The sequence below is a fragment of the Nuphar pumila genome, chromosome 2 (assembly GCF_984573655.1).
Source record: "Nuphar pumila chromosome 2, dmNupPumi1.hap1.1, whole genome shotgun sequence".
In the NCBI taxonomy this organism is placed as follows: Eukaryota; Viridiplantae; Streptophyta; class Magnoliopsida; order Nymphaeales; family Nymphaeaceae; genus Nuphar; species Nuphar pumila.
The window spans coordinates 85062572-85080019 of NC_143250.1; the positions used below are offsets into that span (position 1 = coordinate 85062572).

A 17448-nucleotide genomic window follows, 5' to 3' on the forward strand; every position below is an offset into this window, starting at 1 on the left:
ATAAAATTACATGGTGAAAGGACCAAAATACCCCTATCGGGTATTTTGGATACAACAAAAAATGTACATATATATACGCATGTATATATATACATGATATATGTCTATATTTTAACATAGCCCTTGTGTCATCCCAACAGGGCCTTAGTAAGTATCATGGTTGTCAGTTGAGGAAGCGGGAGCGGGAAGCGAGGCACTTTCAAAATTTTAGGAAGTGGGAGCGGGAAGCGATACGGGAAGCGGGAGCGGGAAGCGAGGCACTTTCAAAATTTTAGGAAGCGGGGAAGCGTGGGACCACTTAGGAGCGATTCGGGAAGTGTCTCGGAAGCGACCTAGGAAGCGAGGGGGAAGCGAAAAAAATAAAAATAAAAAATAAAAAATAAAAAATACAAAAAATTGAAAAAAACAGGAGAAGCGAGGGGGAAGCGTGGGGGAAGCGAGGGGGAAGCGTGGGGGAAGCGTGGGGGGGAAGCGTGATGGGAAGCGTGCTTCCCATTAAAGGAAAGCGCGTCCCCCATTAAAGGGAAACGCGTCCCCCATTAAAGGGAAATGCGCTTCCCAAAAAAGGGGAACGCTTCCCCCCACGCTTCGGAAGCGCGACGTTCCGCGCTTCCGAAGCACGCTTCCCCTTTTAGCTAGGCGCTTCCGGTAACCCTGGTAAGTACAGATTATACTAGTGTTGTGAAAAGCGTTGAGGCGTAGCGAGGTGCTCTGCCAAAAACCGAGGCGAGGCGTAAGCCTCGACGCGTAAAGCGTAAGCCTCAAATATTTTTTTTGAAAACTTTAAAAAAATATCTAAAAATATAAATAAATAAAGAAATGCTTTATTGATGAAATAACAACCAATAAGAAATAGAAAATCTCAAATAAGTACTAAAAAATATGAGATTAACATATAAAAGTAACTAAAACTGATTACATAACTGGAAAATATATGAGATTAACCAAAAAAAGTTAAAATATACTAAGAAACTGATTACATAACTGAAATAATTGGAAAATATATGAGATTATTCTAAAAAATATGAGATTAACATATAAAAGTAACTAAAAAAATGATTACGTAACTGGAAAATATATGAGATTAACCAACAAAAGATAAAATATATTAAGAAACCAATTACATAACTGGAAAATATATGAGATTAACCAACAAAAGTTAAAATATATGAGATTATTTTAAAAAATATGAGATTAACATATAAAACTAACTAAAAAACTGATTACATAATTGGAAAATATATGAGATTAACCAACAAAAGCTAAAATATACTAAGAAACTGATTACATAACTGAAATAACTGAAAAATATATGAGATTAACCTACAAAAGTTAAAATATATGAGATTATTCTAAAAAATACGAGATTAACATATAAAAGTAACTAAAAAAATGATTACGTAACTGGAAAATATATGAGATTAACCAACAAAAGATAAAATATACTAAGAAACTGATTACATAACTGGAAAATATATGAGATTGACCAACAAAAGTTAAAATATATGAGATTATTCTAAAAAATATGAGATTAACATATAAAAGTAACTAAAAAACTAATTACATAACTGGAAAAGATATGAGATTAACCAACAAAAGTTAAAATATACTAAGAAACTGATTACATAACTGAAATAACTGGAAAATATATGAGATTAGCCTACAAAAGTTAAAATATATGAGATTATTCTAAAAAATCTGAGATTAACATATAAAAGTAACTAAAAACTGTAACTGGAAAATATATGAGATTAACCAACAAAAGTTAAAATATACTAAGAAACTGATTACATAACTGAAATAACTGGAAAATATATGAGATTAACCTACAAAAGTTAAAATTTATGAGATTATTCTAAAAAATATGTGATTAACATATAAAAGTAACTAAAAAAACATAACTGGAAAATATATGAGATTAACCAACAAAAGTTAAAATATATTAAGAAACTAATTACATAACTGAAAGATATACGAGATTAACCAACAAAAGTTAAAATATAGTAATATACTAAGAAACTGATTACATAACTGAAATAACTGGAAAATATATGAGATTAACCTACAAAAATCTTGTTGATTATGTCTCAGAAATCTTGTTGTAAAAAAAAATTTTTTTTTTGTGCCTCAGGCTTGCGCCTCAAGGCACGTTTTTGATAACACTGGATTATACATTCCATCAGAAGATTTGATTGCAGTGTCCACTTCATCCCTTTCTCGAAGAAATTACTAGCATATATTTGTGGTAAATGTTATGGAATGTGTAGAAGTGTAGGAAAATCTATTTCCTTCAGGTTTTAGTCTGGTGTCTAAGAAATGATATCAAGCAACCAAAGGAGCACGAATGCACAATCCAAAACACCTCAAAATAAATAAAAAGGTTTTTCTAATAATCTACAAAAAGATTTAGAAAATCAAATGCATAAATGAGACTTTAACGCCATATCTATAGAACACAATGGCTAACCATTAGCAACTCCTAATGGATAGTAGAGCCAAACGGCTTTCCGAAAGCTAGCCAAATTACAAATTTGCCCTAAAAAATTAAAAGAATACAAATATGCACAAAAAAATATGAAAGAAAAAAAAAGTATGAAAAACCTATTTAAGATGTACAAATCCTAACCTGTCCTCAGCCTTTGTATCCAACCAGGTCAACATCATGAAGATTGAATAGCAATTGATAATGCTATGAAATTAACCTGCATTTTCTCACAAAAGCTTGTGGCATCTGATACAAGTGTGGATTTTTTATGGCTTGTCACAAGTTTTAAGTCTTGTGGGACTTCATCTAATAAATATTGGGTGGAAATTGTTTTTCATGTTCAGTATGCATGTTGGGTTGCTTTTTTTGGGTGTTGGAGCACCCAAAGTCTAATATGGGGGAATCACAGCTTTGCTGTTGCTGGGCCATATTCTCTAACCAATTTGCTTATTCTGATGAAAGTTGCCAGATAACTTGCTTTCTTGGATGGTTTTTGTTTATTTGTGACTTTTTTCTTTTTTTCCTATCCATCTTCTATGGCAGGAAGCTGTGCACCAAACTGTTAATGTTATATTTGAAGATCCTGGTGTGCAGGATTTAGTTGTCAAACTTTACCAAAAAGGTCAGTCTTTATATAAAGGTGCATTATATTTTACAGTTACCAAGTTGATGTGTAACATCCCATATATAACAATTTATTATGAGAGATGGGGGCGTTCTCATATTAAAATATATGTAGGCATACCCCAATTAGGGTTGCAAATAGATGACAAAAAAATCCAAAACTACAACACATGCCACTGCCCAAAGGAATTCTAAAGGTGGCATCTTCCAAAGTGTTAATATTACAATCATGCCACCATCTCTTATAGTGTAAAGTAGTAGTCAATGTGCGGCTGGTGAAATTACATATTGCTCTCCCTCCCTCTCAAGTTGTAAATTGGGCTTCATCATGTACAACTTGCTCTTCAAATAATCGAATCTTTCCTTTGAAAGGCCTTTTGTAAAAATGTCTGCAATCTGATGTTCTGAAAAAAGAAAGAGCTTCCAGAATTCGTGCGAGAAATTCTTGAGTCTCTAGTATTCTATAGAGCATATTCTGTAGAATGGGAGTCTAACTGAATGGTAGCATATTTACACCTGGTTTCTTCAAGCTGATATTTTTGTTATCCACCACAATGTCATTACCCTGTAACAATATGCATATTTGTGTTTTATCAATTATGCACTGCCACTTCATTTTTTCATGGTTTGTGGATGCTGACATAAAAGTACATGACTAGTGAAAAGCTGAGATATGCTGGAAGTATCAGCCATATATGGTTGCAGAGTCTGGAAGCTGCTTGTATGTATCTGCAAGCTGAAAAATAATGTTAGCATGAGCTGACTAGTGAAACTATGGGACAGTTTGCTTGATGCAATGGGTATTCCTTTGGCAACCTGATGACATTAGCCAGACTAGGTATCACTGAGGCATCTCAAAGAAATTATATTTAGTTGTGGTGACCGTTTCAGCCGTCATTATTAACTTAGTCAATAAATGCTTATCGTGAAAAAAACACATGAATGGATGATATGCAACAGCCATTAAAGCTTTAAAATAAAATTGGAAGTTCCCCCAGCTCGCACCTGTATTTGATTTGAAAGGGGGAAAATAGGAAAGAGAAAAGAATTTGGCTGCACAACTAGGCTTTCTTGAATAGCTTGCTCTAACATTTGATGGATGTCTTACCAAGAGAAGTGAAAAAGAAGATTATTATGAGTCATTTGTTACACTAGATGGATCACATTCTTTTTTTCTATCATTCATTTTAAGTAATCCATTACAACTATAGAATTTGAAAAAAAAATCTTATAAATTTGAGCTGGTTTTCCTATAGTGCAATTCTAGTATTAGATTGAGATTTGATACAATGGTTTTTTCTTCTTTCTAATGTTTTCTCTTGGAAATGTCAGATTGGATGGATGGCATGGTTACCGAATATTTAATTGCAACATTCAGCGATTACTTTGGAGATGTAAAAGTGTAAGCTTTTCCTTATCATTAAATTATATATATATATACATATATACATATATATCATGCCATCAATTTTTCACTCTTTTTTACATTGGTTGCATGAATGAGGCAACCATTACTAAATCGTTATATTGTCCTAAACCAATATTTCTGTTTAGAATTTGCTGTATAGTAATTTTCATGTCAAGTATATTAGCTTTATATTTAATTGGGATTGTCTTTGATGTTAGTCAAGGAAATGATTTGTACCGTATTAATCTCGAAGTGTTATTTCTGGACTTTAAGGCATTTTACCAATGACTCGTTTTCTCTGCCCTAAGGTCCTATCTTTCGAAAAGAAATTCTACGAATAACTTCTTGAAGATGTAAAAGGATGATGTGGTAATGTCTGGTTTGCCTCCAAATCCTAAACCCTTCACCATTCTGTGAGGCTCCCCTTGCTGGTGTTCTGAGAATTACAGCTTTGCAACTCACTCTTGCCATTTGGGCTTAGACTGTGTTGGCCAGTTCTCCAAATTGGTTATTTTTCATCCAGGCATAACTCCCTTGCATGGAGTGCATTATGCAAGGGGGTTTTGGCTGTTAAATTATATTACGAAACCTTGTAATCTTATATATTTTATATATATAAAGGATGATACATATATATATATATATGTATCTATCCATTTATATATATATATATATATATAAAATATATATTTCCTTATTTTAGTCATAGGGGTAGTTTAGTCATTTCCACTGTTTTACACACATTCACTGTAATACCTGTGAATTTTATCATATAAATAAACTTAAAATTTACGTCCTTGGGTTGTTACAAGGATAATTTATTATTTTAATTGTTTATTTGTACTTGAATCCCGGATATCCTATTTGGATCTTCAATGTCGGATCCATAAATACCTTGTTCGGATCTTCGATAATCCGTTAAGATCATTAGATATCGGATCACGAACCTTAATTTGAATATTTAATAATCAATTTTCAGTCAAGGGGATCAGATTTTTGGTTTTGGATCTGCAAAATCCTGGACATCGGAGATTTAAATTGGTTTGGGTCCAATTAGAGTTTCTAATTGGATCTGAGATACGCGGCTTGGAGTCCATACTAGTTGGCTTGGACTCGTAAATATTAAATTTAAAGCCATGGTTCCAAGTCAGGGTGCGATAAAAACTTCGGATCCTTGGATCCGGATTTATTTAAGGGGTGTACGAAGCACAATGGACCTGGGATCCATAATAAGTTAGTAGAGATCCATAATAATGTAACTGGATCCACGAAATCTTGTTTTAGTTGGGTTACATTAAAAAAAAAACTAAAATATTTAATAAGTTAAACATTCAAAAATGGGTCCGGATCCTCGGATGGATCCGGATATGCCCAAAACCTGGACCCCGCTGTGGTGGGTCGTGGGTCACGGCTTGGGGTTCGGCCGAATCAGACCCACACCTGCTGGTGCATGTAAAAAAAAAGCGGGGGGGGGGGGGGGGGGGGTCGGACCCAGGGTCTGGATACCCCCCACCCCATGCTTTTATAAAGCATCAGAGGGGTTAGGGTTTTCTCATTCTTGAGAAAACCCTCCCCGCCTCTGTCGCCTGCCCGGGTCTCCCCTCCCGTTCGGCCTCACTCTCCTCTGGTAAGCCCTCAGTCTCTCTCCCTACAAGCTCCTCCACACCCTCACCTCCTTGCGTGTGACCGGGTCGACACCGTCAGCCCCTGCCGAGCCCTTCTTCCCCTCCCGATCTCGACTTCTCGCAGCGGCAACCACCCTCACCGAAGCCTGCCGACCTCTCCGTTGTAGCAGCAACCACCTCGTCGGAAAAAGGTAGGTTTACTGTTTTTTTTTTCTTTTGGGTGTTCTATGGGTCGAGCATGGGCTGGGGGTTGCTGGAAATCCATAGTGAGAGGAGGATTTGGGGTTTGAAGTGCTTGGGAAGCCCCAAATCGTGAACTTTCGACAGTAGGGTTTTTGTGCTTTTGCATAAGTATCGAATTCAAGTATGCCTTGTGTTGTTCGAAATTCCTTTTGGGATTTTCGATTCTGATGTAGGATCTATTGGGATTTCGTAGCCTATCCGTTTAAATAGGTGAAGTCGTTGAGCATGACCCCTATGAGTGGGTTTAAGTTGTGCAAAAACGCAGAATCACGATTCTGAGTTTGGGTTGCACACACGGGAAGCCTTCGTTTGGTTCCCTGTTTACCATATCAGCAAACAGTGAGGGTGCACTTATATATATAGTGGTTAGTTTTGTATTTTGGCTTATACACCAAAAAAAAAATTGTGATTCTGTATAAGGTCCAGACCCTATGTCAGACCAACTTGCGTTTGTTTTTGGACATGAAGTCTTTCTGTTAAATTGATCTCTATAAATCAAACTTAAGATCTACTTGTTACGTTAGCTGTGATTGGATTCCTATGTAACCTTTACTTTCAGCATGTTGTTCTGCTAAAATCTTTATTTGTTGGAAATTCTGTATCCAAAAGTTTATGTGTTAGGTTATTGACCAAAAAGGTTTGCATTGTAGAGTCCAATGACAAAAGTCGTTGCCTGCACTCTGAAGAAAAGTTATGAAAGAAATGTCATTTCTTGAAATTGTTGCATGCAAGCAGACTCTACGACTTTCTTTTCAAAATTTTCATGAATTGGCCCATTGTGGATTCAAGATGAACGATAGAGCGTGCTAGTTGTAGGAGTCTGTAAGTGCACTAGATGAAATGTGTCTGGGATTTTACTGGCTATTTCAGAAAAGTGGCAAGTATATCATATTGCTTGCAGAAAACATTTTTATCTTGCAACTGTCCTCTTCATTTGTGAAACATAGTCAGAGAGGAACATGTTTATCTTGGCCATACCCCAGGCTTATGCAAGACCGTATGAAGGACAAGTTCCTTGTTGCTTGGTGTATGTTTCTCATTTTGTTTTCATTATATAGTACAAAGAGCTTTAATATATATATATATATGTATATATATATATATATATATTTATATATATATACCGAATATAGGTTTAATATGAAAAACATTGAATCTGCATATTTGAACTTTGTACTACTTGTTTATGCAATTACTCAATGGTTTATAAACTCTTAATACAAGGGAATGACCGTCTGTGACCTAATCATGTATAGTGTTAGGTTCAAAATTGAGTAATCATTAGAAGTATACTTGCTAAAATGGATATCGGTTAGTGTTAATTGACTACACTGTTATGTTCTGAACAATTAGTGTTAATTGAATACCCTTTTAATGTTAATAGCGTGCCTCGTTAATCAGTTAGTGTTAATTGAATACCTTGGTGTATGCTGATCAGTTAATAGTAATTGTATACCCTGTGATATTCTGAGTATCATACCCTGTTATACTAGCATACCCTGTTATCCTCTGATTAGATATAGTTAAACTGTATTCACAGCACTGATTTTATTGTAACAGTATGACCTGCTTTCACCATACTGATTTATATTGCACCATTATGAATTGCTTTCACAACTCTGATTTTCTTGAAACAGTAGGAATTGACTTCACTTGATCAAAGTAATGTTGACTATGGGTTTTGTATTAGGTTACACCAGATCGTTTACCTGTTCCTAATTGTGAATATTTGAGATACATTCTCTTGAATGTCTTCTGTTAATATGTTATTGTAAAGTTTGTTTTGGTACAGGTGCATACATGATATGAATGTGTGCAACCCTGAAATTCAATTCCTAGGTTTGGGTTATTTTCATGTGGGTGGATGTTAACATATGTTATGAATGAAAAGTTTCATGTGCCTACATTTATGGGACATGTTTGATTATCGTGCATTTATGAATCAGTTTCAAGTACATGTGCATACATGAAATCGATGTGTGTTTCGCATGTACAATCATGCATAAATGTTCTCATGTACTTATGAATTATGGATGAATGTATGTGTGTTAAGTGATTACATGAAAGCACTTGCACATGGATGGTGAACACATGCATATGACTGTAGTAACTCATGCACATTGTTAAATTGGTATGAATGAATGTGCATTTGAAATCATATTGGTATCATTGCATAAATTGCATATTGTTATGATTTTTGCATACGATGCATCGATGGTATAAATGAATCATCACAGGCATAGAGAACCTTGAGCTTTGGTTTGCTCTTTCTTTAATTGTTTAAATGCATCGCAAAAATCACATTTATACCATGGTTTTAATTGTGTTTTTTTGTTGTTGTCACGGGTGGTAGACCGTGAAGAGCTGCGCATGCTGATTTGCGAGCTTATGGTTGCATGTTGATTTGCAAGCCTATGTTATTAATTTTGCATGTTGATTTGCAAATGTAATTTTATTGCTCTATATTGCACTGTTCTATGTGGTTCCACAGGCGGGAGTCCCGTGATGGTTTTTACAAGGGTAGATGCGAGCTTTTGCCTTATTTTTGCATGCTGAATTGCAAAACTCAATAATTGGCTCTTAATAAAAAGATAATGAATAAGAACAGTGTAATATACGTTCTGGGATATCTCATCTGGAGTATGAGAATCTTAGAGATCCGGTCTTGGGGAGATTGTGAGGATACAAAAACTCCGTGTGCTTTATTTTGTCTCTTGAACCCGATATTGAGGTTCCTTCTCCTGGCTACGGTTTTAGGGAGAGTCCGCCACTTTACCTGAGGGTGATGTGTTTGACACAACTGTTGTTTTGGTACCAAGGATGTGACACTTGTGGGCGTGCGGTGTTCCTAGTGTCCCCGACATTAGATGTGGAGGTCTAATGTTCCGATGGATGGTGTTGTTTCCTGATATCGGTCGAGGGCTAAGTTTGGAACCCAGTAATAAAATAAAAATTGTGTGTTAAGCTACCCTGGGAACCTAACTTGACCTTGGGGATTTTACTCGTTTGGTGTATCCGCGGGCAATGGTAATTAAAAAGAGGAACTTAAATTGTATGCATTTAATAGGGCATGCATATAGAAAAAGAAACCTTAAGGAAAAATAATAAAGTGATCATGCATTGTACATAAATTATGCATATTCCTGCTATGCATTAGGACATGCATCTTTTATCTATTCCTTTAATTGCTACATGTTGGTGAATGCATGTTGTTTAAGTTCTAATACATGTTGAATATACTGCTTGCTTACATTATGATTCTTGTTATCGATGTATGTTCTGCATGCTTAATAATTGTTTCATGTTGTATGAATGCATACCTGAATTATGCAATTGTCATAATTGCATTCCTTTGAATCATTACATGAATTCATATCTATGGTTATGAGATATTTAAATGCTGCTAACGATATTACCTGTCAATTAGCTTTTGATACATTATTGACTATCGTAGCGTAAACTTATTCTTGTATATGTTGAAAATCACACTCGGCACCCGTGTAATGAAATATGCGGAAAAGAAATGTATGTCCTACAATGGACATTCACACATAGAAATCAAAGAACAAGTCCAAAAGAGAACATACACAAAAGCCAATAATGGCTAGAAAGCATAAAATCTTATAAAGGCACTAAGAGGCTTGAAGAAGCCACACAATACAAAGGGGGAGACCCCACTTATTTATAGGCAAGAGAGGAGTGAGGGAGAGTTAGAGAAAAGAAAGAGAGAGGGACCATTGGGAGTCCCAACAAGGAGTCGTTGGGCTCCCAACGGTCACAATTGTCACAATTGTGACCGTTGGGGGCCCAACGACTCTTTGTTGGGGCCCCCAATGGCTGTGCATTTAATGCACAAAAGGTAAAAAAAAAACAAAAAAGAAATAAGAAAAAAATAGGAAAAGAAAAAGGAAAAAAAAGAAGAAAAAGAAAAAGTCTACAATGCCCCTATTGGGCGAGTTTACAGAACTACCCCTTATCGGGTAGTATATGATAAATATATATATATATATATATATATATATATATATATATATATATATATATAGAGAGAGAGAGAGAGAGAGAGAGATTACATATGTTTTAACAACCTGCACCACATACTTGACACATGATATGCCTGCAAGAAAAATTATAATAATTCCTACTTAGACAATTGTAGTCTAATTCTTATAAATTTATCATTTTTCAGGTGAAGGGTAGAGTTTATGAGCGGCTGCGGGATGAGGCTTCGATCGAGATTTTGGATTTACTGTTCTAGGGATAGTTCGAGAAACTCTGTTGTTAATTTTCATTGATATTGAAATGAAATAAATGATTTTGGTTTGCTCCCCACTGTAATGTTCCAGAATGCTTAACTTATAGTATTACTTGTTTCCGCTGTTATAAAAAAAAATTCTCAAAATTTTGGGTTAAGATTTCGGGGCGTTACATTCACTTTATGAATGTAATTGTAATTTATTTTTATTTTTTTTCTTTTATTTTTTATTCCTTTTCTTTTAGTACCAAAAGGTACCTGGGGGCCCACTCAAATAGACGTTGGGCCCCTCCAACGGTCACATTTGTGACCGTTGGAGGAGCCCCAACGTCTATGAGTGGAGCCCCTCCAAGGCTCCTTTATGGTTGTTATAAATAGGGCTTCTCCCCTTTGTATTCTTCATGGCTTTGGGTCAAAGCCCAAGTAATTAATAAAGTTTTCCTATTCTTTTATGCCTTTGAGCATTTGTGAAATTTAGTGGGTTGTGCTTTTGTGCACAAGTGTTCTAAGAGTTCTCATTGTGCATGAGTGCACATGTTCTATTATCAAGAATATTAAGGTCTTGATCATAGTATCTTGTTGAAGATACTTTTACATGGTATCAGAGCCTTGTTGGAGAAACAAAGATCGTGTGGATTCTCTCTTTTTCCGGTACCTCGAAAAGTGTGCTTTCAAATTTTTGAAGATTGGAGTGGATTCTATTGTTCATCCAATATTTTAAAAGACTCTTCTATCAAGAAAGATCTAAAAATCCTTTATGGTACGTATTCTTTTTCATCATCTCTCCTCTCTAATGGGTGAAAACGACTCCTATTTTTCTCTCGGCTTCAAACTCAATGGGTCCAACTATCACGTTTGGGTCGAAAACATGGAGGCTCATATCAAAGGAAAAGGGCTTTGGGGCTATGTCTAAGGCTCGATTCCCGAACTGGAGCCAAGGATAACCTTGATAGAGGAAGGAGAAATAAAAATCCTCAAAGGCGAAGAAAGAGCCAAGGCTCTTGAAGACCACCAAAAAGCATGAAGAATGGGAGAAGAGGAATTTTAAAATCCTCTCATGGATTTTCTCATCCGTAGAAACACAAATTAACGCCAATATTATCAAGTTTAAGAAGGTTTCTCAAGCGTGGGAGTACCTTGAGAAGATGTACACCTCTAGGGACTTGTCCCATAAGTATTACCTTCAAAAGAGGGCGCTAACTCTTCATCAAGGAGAGATGACTATAAGGGAGTATTTTGCCGAACTCTCTTCTATTTGGGACGAGCTTGCTATGCTCGAACCCAAGTGGAGTGGAGAAGTCATAGTGTTTCGTCATAAACAATTGGAAGAAGATAGATTTTTCAATTTTTTGAATGTCCTTAGGCTCGAATTCGAACAAATCCGATCTTCTCTCTTATCCGCCTTCACTTCTCCCTCTCATGAAGATGTAATTACTAAACTAAGTGGGGAAGAAACTCGTATGGGTATAAGCAAAAACAACCCAAGTGTTCTAGCCACACCTTTCAATAATGAAGAAAATGAAGGTGTTAATGCCGTCTCAAGACCGGGGAGTAACTTAAAGACCTACAAGCCTCCTCATTTCGAGAATCAAAACTCAAATGGTCAAGGAGGGAAGAGGGATTATAGCAAGCTTTTATGACACTTTTGTAAGGAACCGGGGCACATTAAGCCTATTTGCTCAAAGTGGAAAAAGTTACTAGCCATGGCTACTACATCCCAACCTTAAAAGGAAGAGTGCTCGTCATCTTCAAATGGAGCTCTCTCATTGCAACAAATCGTGGATGCACTTCAACCTCTTCTAAAAGGGGCTATTTCCGGAGCCGCCATGTCAAACTCTTCCCCTCCGGGTATGACATCTTGGCTTTTAGATTCGGGTGCTTCTTTTCACATGGCCCCAAGTTTTAATTCTTTTTTCGAATATTCAAAAAATCCCTCTCCTTCCTTTGTTTCAACCGCGGATGGAACATCCCTTGAAGTAAAAGGAATAGAAATTTTTTTAAAACAAGGGTTCTTTATTCAAAAAATTAGATTTATATCAAAATTAAACTTAAATTTGCTTTCTGTTTCTCAATTCTTGGATCATGGATGTGATATAAAGTTTTTATCTAACAAATGTTGGATACAGGATCACCGGTACGGGTGATTGATTGGGGAAGGCTCTAGGAAGGGCAATTTATACTATGTCGATTCCCTTCAAATTCCAAAAAACCCATTTTTTAATGTTGTCCAACAAAAGTATATTAATTTGTGGCACAAAAGATTTGGACACCCAAATATTGCAAAAATTTTCCATTTACCTTTTTTTAAAAGTCTATGTAAAAGTGATTTCACTTGTAACGACTGTATACTTGGGAAAATGAAAAAATGCTTTTTTGTCAAAGATCTATGTTTACAATAAGACCTTTTGAAATTGTTCATTCGGATGTATAGGGTGGTGCACCCGTTCTATCAAAATGAGGTTTCACATATTATGTCATTTTGTTGACGACTACACGAGATATTGTTGGATTTATTTTCTTAAACACAAATATGAAGTTTTTTCGATTTTTAAAACCTATCATATGATGATTAAAAATCAATTTAATGGGAATCTGAAAATTTTTAGAACTGACTCTGGTGAAGAATATCTTTCAAGTGAATTAAAAAATTATCTTGAAAGTCGTGGTATTCTTCACCAAAGATCTTGTCCGAAAACCCCTCAAAAGAATGGTTTATCCGAAATGAAGCATAGACATATAATAGAGACAACTTGAGCATTACTTGTTTCTCAAAACATCCCAAAAGGTTTTTGGGCTGAAGCAACTTTAGCATCTGTCTATCTGATAAATCGGCTACCTTCTAAAAATTTGAACAATATCTCGCCTTTTGAAAAATTATATACCAAAGAACCCGACTATAGTCGCTTGAGAATTTTCGGTTGTAAATACTTCGTTCTTACTGACAAGAACGTCAAACTTTCACCTAAAGCCATTGCCTGCGCTTTTCTCGGATATTTCGAAACCCAAAAAGGGTTTCGTTGTTATGATATTAAGAATGATAAGCTATATGTCTCCAGAAATGTGAGTTTTCTGGAAAATGTTAATGGTTTTGAAAGGAGTGAACCCTTTGAAGAAAATATGGATTACTCATTTTTATTTGAAATGTTAGCACATGAAGATGATAGTGATGACAATTTCATTCATAATGAAGTCATTGATAAAGAAGATGGTTCTTCCCATCCCCCTATCTCCCAACATAGTAATGAAGGAGCATTGAGAGATCCCATAACATATACCCATAGAGATAGAAATAGTTTTAGGAGTATAATTGAAAAATACAGTGAACCTAGTAGTTCCAATTCAACAAATGCTGAAAACCTACGTAGGACAAAGAGAAGTAGAAAAATGCCTTCTAGGTTTATTTCATATGATTCCTTTACTCCTAAACATAGAGTCTGCCTTAGCGCCGTTCATTCCCATGTAGAACCTAGAAACTTTGAAGAAGCCAAAAAGAATAATGAATGGCTGAAAGCAATGGAATGTGAGCTTTCAGCTCTCAATAGGGCAAAGTGTAACACCCCAAAATTTTAACCCATATTTTTAAGGATTTTTTTTTATAACAGCGGAAACAAGAAATACTATAGGGTTAAGCATTTCGAAACATTACAGTGGAGAGAAAACCCAAAACATTTATTTCATTTCATTATCAATGAAAATTAACATTAGAATTTTAAATGATATGAACAATTAAATTACAATAAACCCAAGCGATCTCTGGAACAGTAAATCCAAAATCTCGATCCGATGGATCATCCTGCAGTCGCTCGTAAATGCTACTATTCACCTGAAAATAGTAAAATTATAGGAATTAGACTACAACTGTCTAAGTAGAAAATCAGTAACTTTTAATGCAGGTATATCATGAATCTAGTATGTGATATGGGTGTCAAGTGTGAATCTTTAGCATATACAAAAGCACGTAAAACAGACTATGCAACAACAATAACAGACATATATCTAAGCAAGTAAGCAGATTATGCAACAACTATAATTAAACAAGTAAAGCATATTTTGCAACAACAATAACAGTAACATGCATAATTTTCATGTAACAGTAACAATATGAATTCAATTATCTCATATCTACGCATTTCAGGATTTGCATTTCATCACAAGCTCAGAATATAAAGCATGTTTGAAAGAATATAAAATTGTCTCTCTAGTAATTCCGCTCACTGTGATACCTAACTGTTCTAAATGGTGTTTATATTATCTTATCTCGAGGGTATACACGGGCCCAGACAACCATCACAGAAGAGAACGTTCGGGGGTATATTATTCAAGAGTGTCTTATTAACCCGAACATCCAAATTGAGACTGAAATCCCTGTTAAAATGTAAACTGTAATATATATATATATATATATTATTTAATATTATTATATTTTCTTTTATTATTTTATTTTTCTATTTTTCTTTATTTTCTTTTTTAGCATCTAGTTCAATAGAAACTAGATATTTGATCTTGGAACTTGACTGTGCAAATAGCTGTTGGACTGTAGTCCAACAGCTATAATAAATGTTGTTGGACTATAGTCCAACAGCTATAATAATAAATGTTGTTGGACTGTAGTCCAACAGCTATATTAAGAGACGTTGGAACCCAATGTCTCTTTTGGAGAGCTCAAAATGAGCTCTCCTCTCTCTTCCACTTTTTTGTATATATAGGGGTGAACCCCTTCAATGTAAAGTACCATGCTTCTTAAGCATTTTGTTCATGAATAAAGTATTATTTATTTTTCAAGTGTTCTTCCTTTTATACCCTTTCAAGGGTCATGCTTGTAGTGTCTCCAATAGACACTTGTTTGTGAGTTATTTGTGCATTTGTTGAAGACCACCATTTCATTACAATCCCATGGGAGCGACCAGTAGCTGAGAAAATCTCCCAAGGGCTCAACACAAACAGGATGCATCCCTAACTTCTGCAAAAGACGTGAAACTACCACCTAGGACACATAGGTAGTCTGGATCCCCTAACTTCGAGGACAGGGGACCAACGAGCCGCTTTACGCTCGAAACCAAAACACAAGTCCTCGAAGTTTTGTACCACCTACCTTCTTCAAGGTAGGTCCAAAACTAAGTGGGTGGGTTTCATTATTTAATTACTTTCCCGAAGTTCAGGACAATTTCCTAACTTCCGTCTACTGCTCACACAACCTAGATCCTATCCTTAGTCATTCACACAACCAACTTTGTTTTTCATATTGATTATCAATAGCTCACTCGAAGTGCTCCGGTGCCTTTAAATCCGTCAAGCACACAACCATTGAGTTTAAATTCCATTGTACACAACCTACGAATCTTAAGTACCCTCATCGGTACCTATTTGTTATGTCTGTCTTAATTAATTCATTAAAAAATTCATCATGTACTTGCAATGGTATTATAACCAGTTTGTTCCCAGCTAAATATCCATTGGAATAGTCATTAATCTGTCCTAGAATTTGTGTTAAATATCAGGTTGATATGCAGCCTAGCGTGTGTTGGAATGCCTACTAAATGTCCAGCCATGCTGACATTAAGTTAAAACACAGATTCTCATGAACACCGAGTATTCTTGTAATAGACAGTAGCATCAGATTCATGTGCAATTTCATATTAAACTGCAAAGTCATTCATACAGAAAATAACATGGAATCTGAAAACGGCTCAAACATATGCATATCCTCATTCCATCCATGAACTGGAGTAGTTTCCTACATACAGTTAGCATCAACTGACACAATCGGCTGTCAACAAAAAAAACTAACCTATGGATGCCCTTGCTTGTCAGAATGCAACCGACACATTCGGCTAACAGTAAAGAAATTAATAAGCTCATGTATAGTTTAAAAGAATCAGATGCAATATCAAAAATAAGGTACTAACATGACATGCTGTGTTTACCAAATGGGATTAGATACATACGGCTAACAGTAAAGAAATTATACATGCTGATGTACGGTTTAAAGAAATCAGATGCAAGATCAGAAATAAGGTTTATCAAGAAAACCCCCAAATCGTTTTAATTTGGGGATTTCTGGTTTGGCAAGAAAAACCCCCAAATTGTTTGATTTGGGGATTTCTGATCTAGGGTTAAGCAAGAAAACGCCTAACTCCCAAGACTATCATGACTCTTACCGGAAACCTCAATCCCTCAGGGTTTGTTTTCCGGCAAGCAAGGTAGAATGAGGAGCTCGTACATGCGATAGTAATCGGGTTTTCCTTCGACCGACCCAACCCCACACCGATTCAGTCCATACCCAACACTAGCAGAGGCAGAACCCTACCACTTTCCCGCGGGAGGACAACGCAGGAGGTGGCCGGCGAGTTGGGATGGCGGCAGTAGATCTGCAGGTGGTCGGAAACCCTCCGATGTTGGTGACTCCACCGGCGTGCGCAGGAACCACGGAGAGGGATGAGCGTCAGAGAGAGGATGAGAGCAGAGTGAAGGGTGAAACTCCCCTCCACCCCCTCTTTAACGATTCGAGACCCTCCCCCCCCTCCGAGAAAGGCGAAAGGAGTCAGTTACGGCCTCCGTAACCTCTCCTCTCCTTCTTGAGTTTGGCAAGAATCGTGCCCTAGGCACGATTCTTGTATTTGAGGCTTAAGTAACATGCGGCCAGGTCCGGGTTCGAAACCCACGACCCGCGATGCCGGATCCACCATAGCATGGATCCGGGTCGGTCGTGAATCGGCGGATCCACAGTTGGATCCATTTGGGTCCAACTATGGATTCGACCCATTCAACACGATTTTAATTATTATTATTTTTTTATAACAAATAATAT

At 36.2% G+C, this 17448-nt stretch overlaps 1 protein-coding gene across 3 annotated transcripts in view; it reads left to right on the forward strand.

Annotated features, from left to right (window-relative positions):
- Positions 1–17448, forward strand: part of LOC149845907 (exocyst complex component SEC6-like) — a 198937-nt gene that overhangs the window by 152311 nt on the left and 29178 nt on the right. For all 3 annotated transcript variants that reach the window (XM_089996067.1, XM_089996069.1, XM_089996068.1), the window contains 2 exons: positions 3029–3107; positions 4442–4511. In XM_089996067.1, the coding sequence (XP_089852193.1) occupies positions 3029–3107; positions 4442–4511 (149 nt within the window). The remainder of the gene's footprint in view (positions 1–3028; positions 3108–4441; positions 4512–17448) is intronic.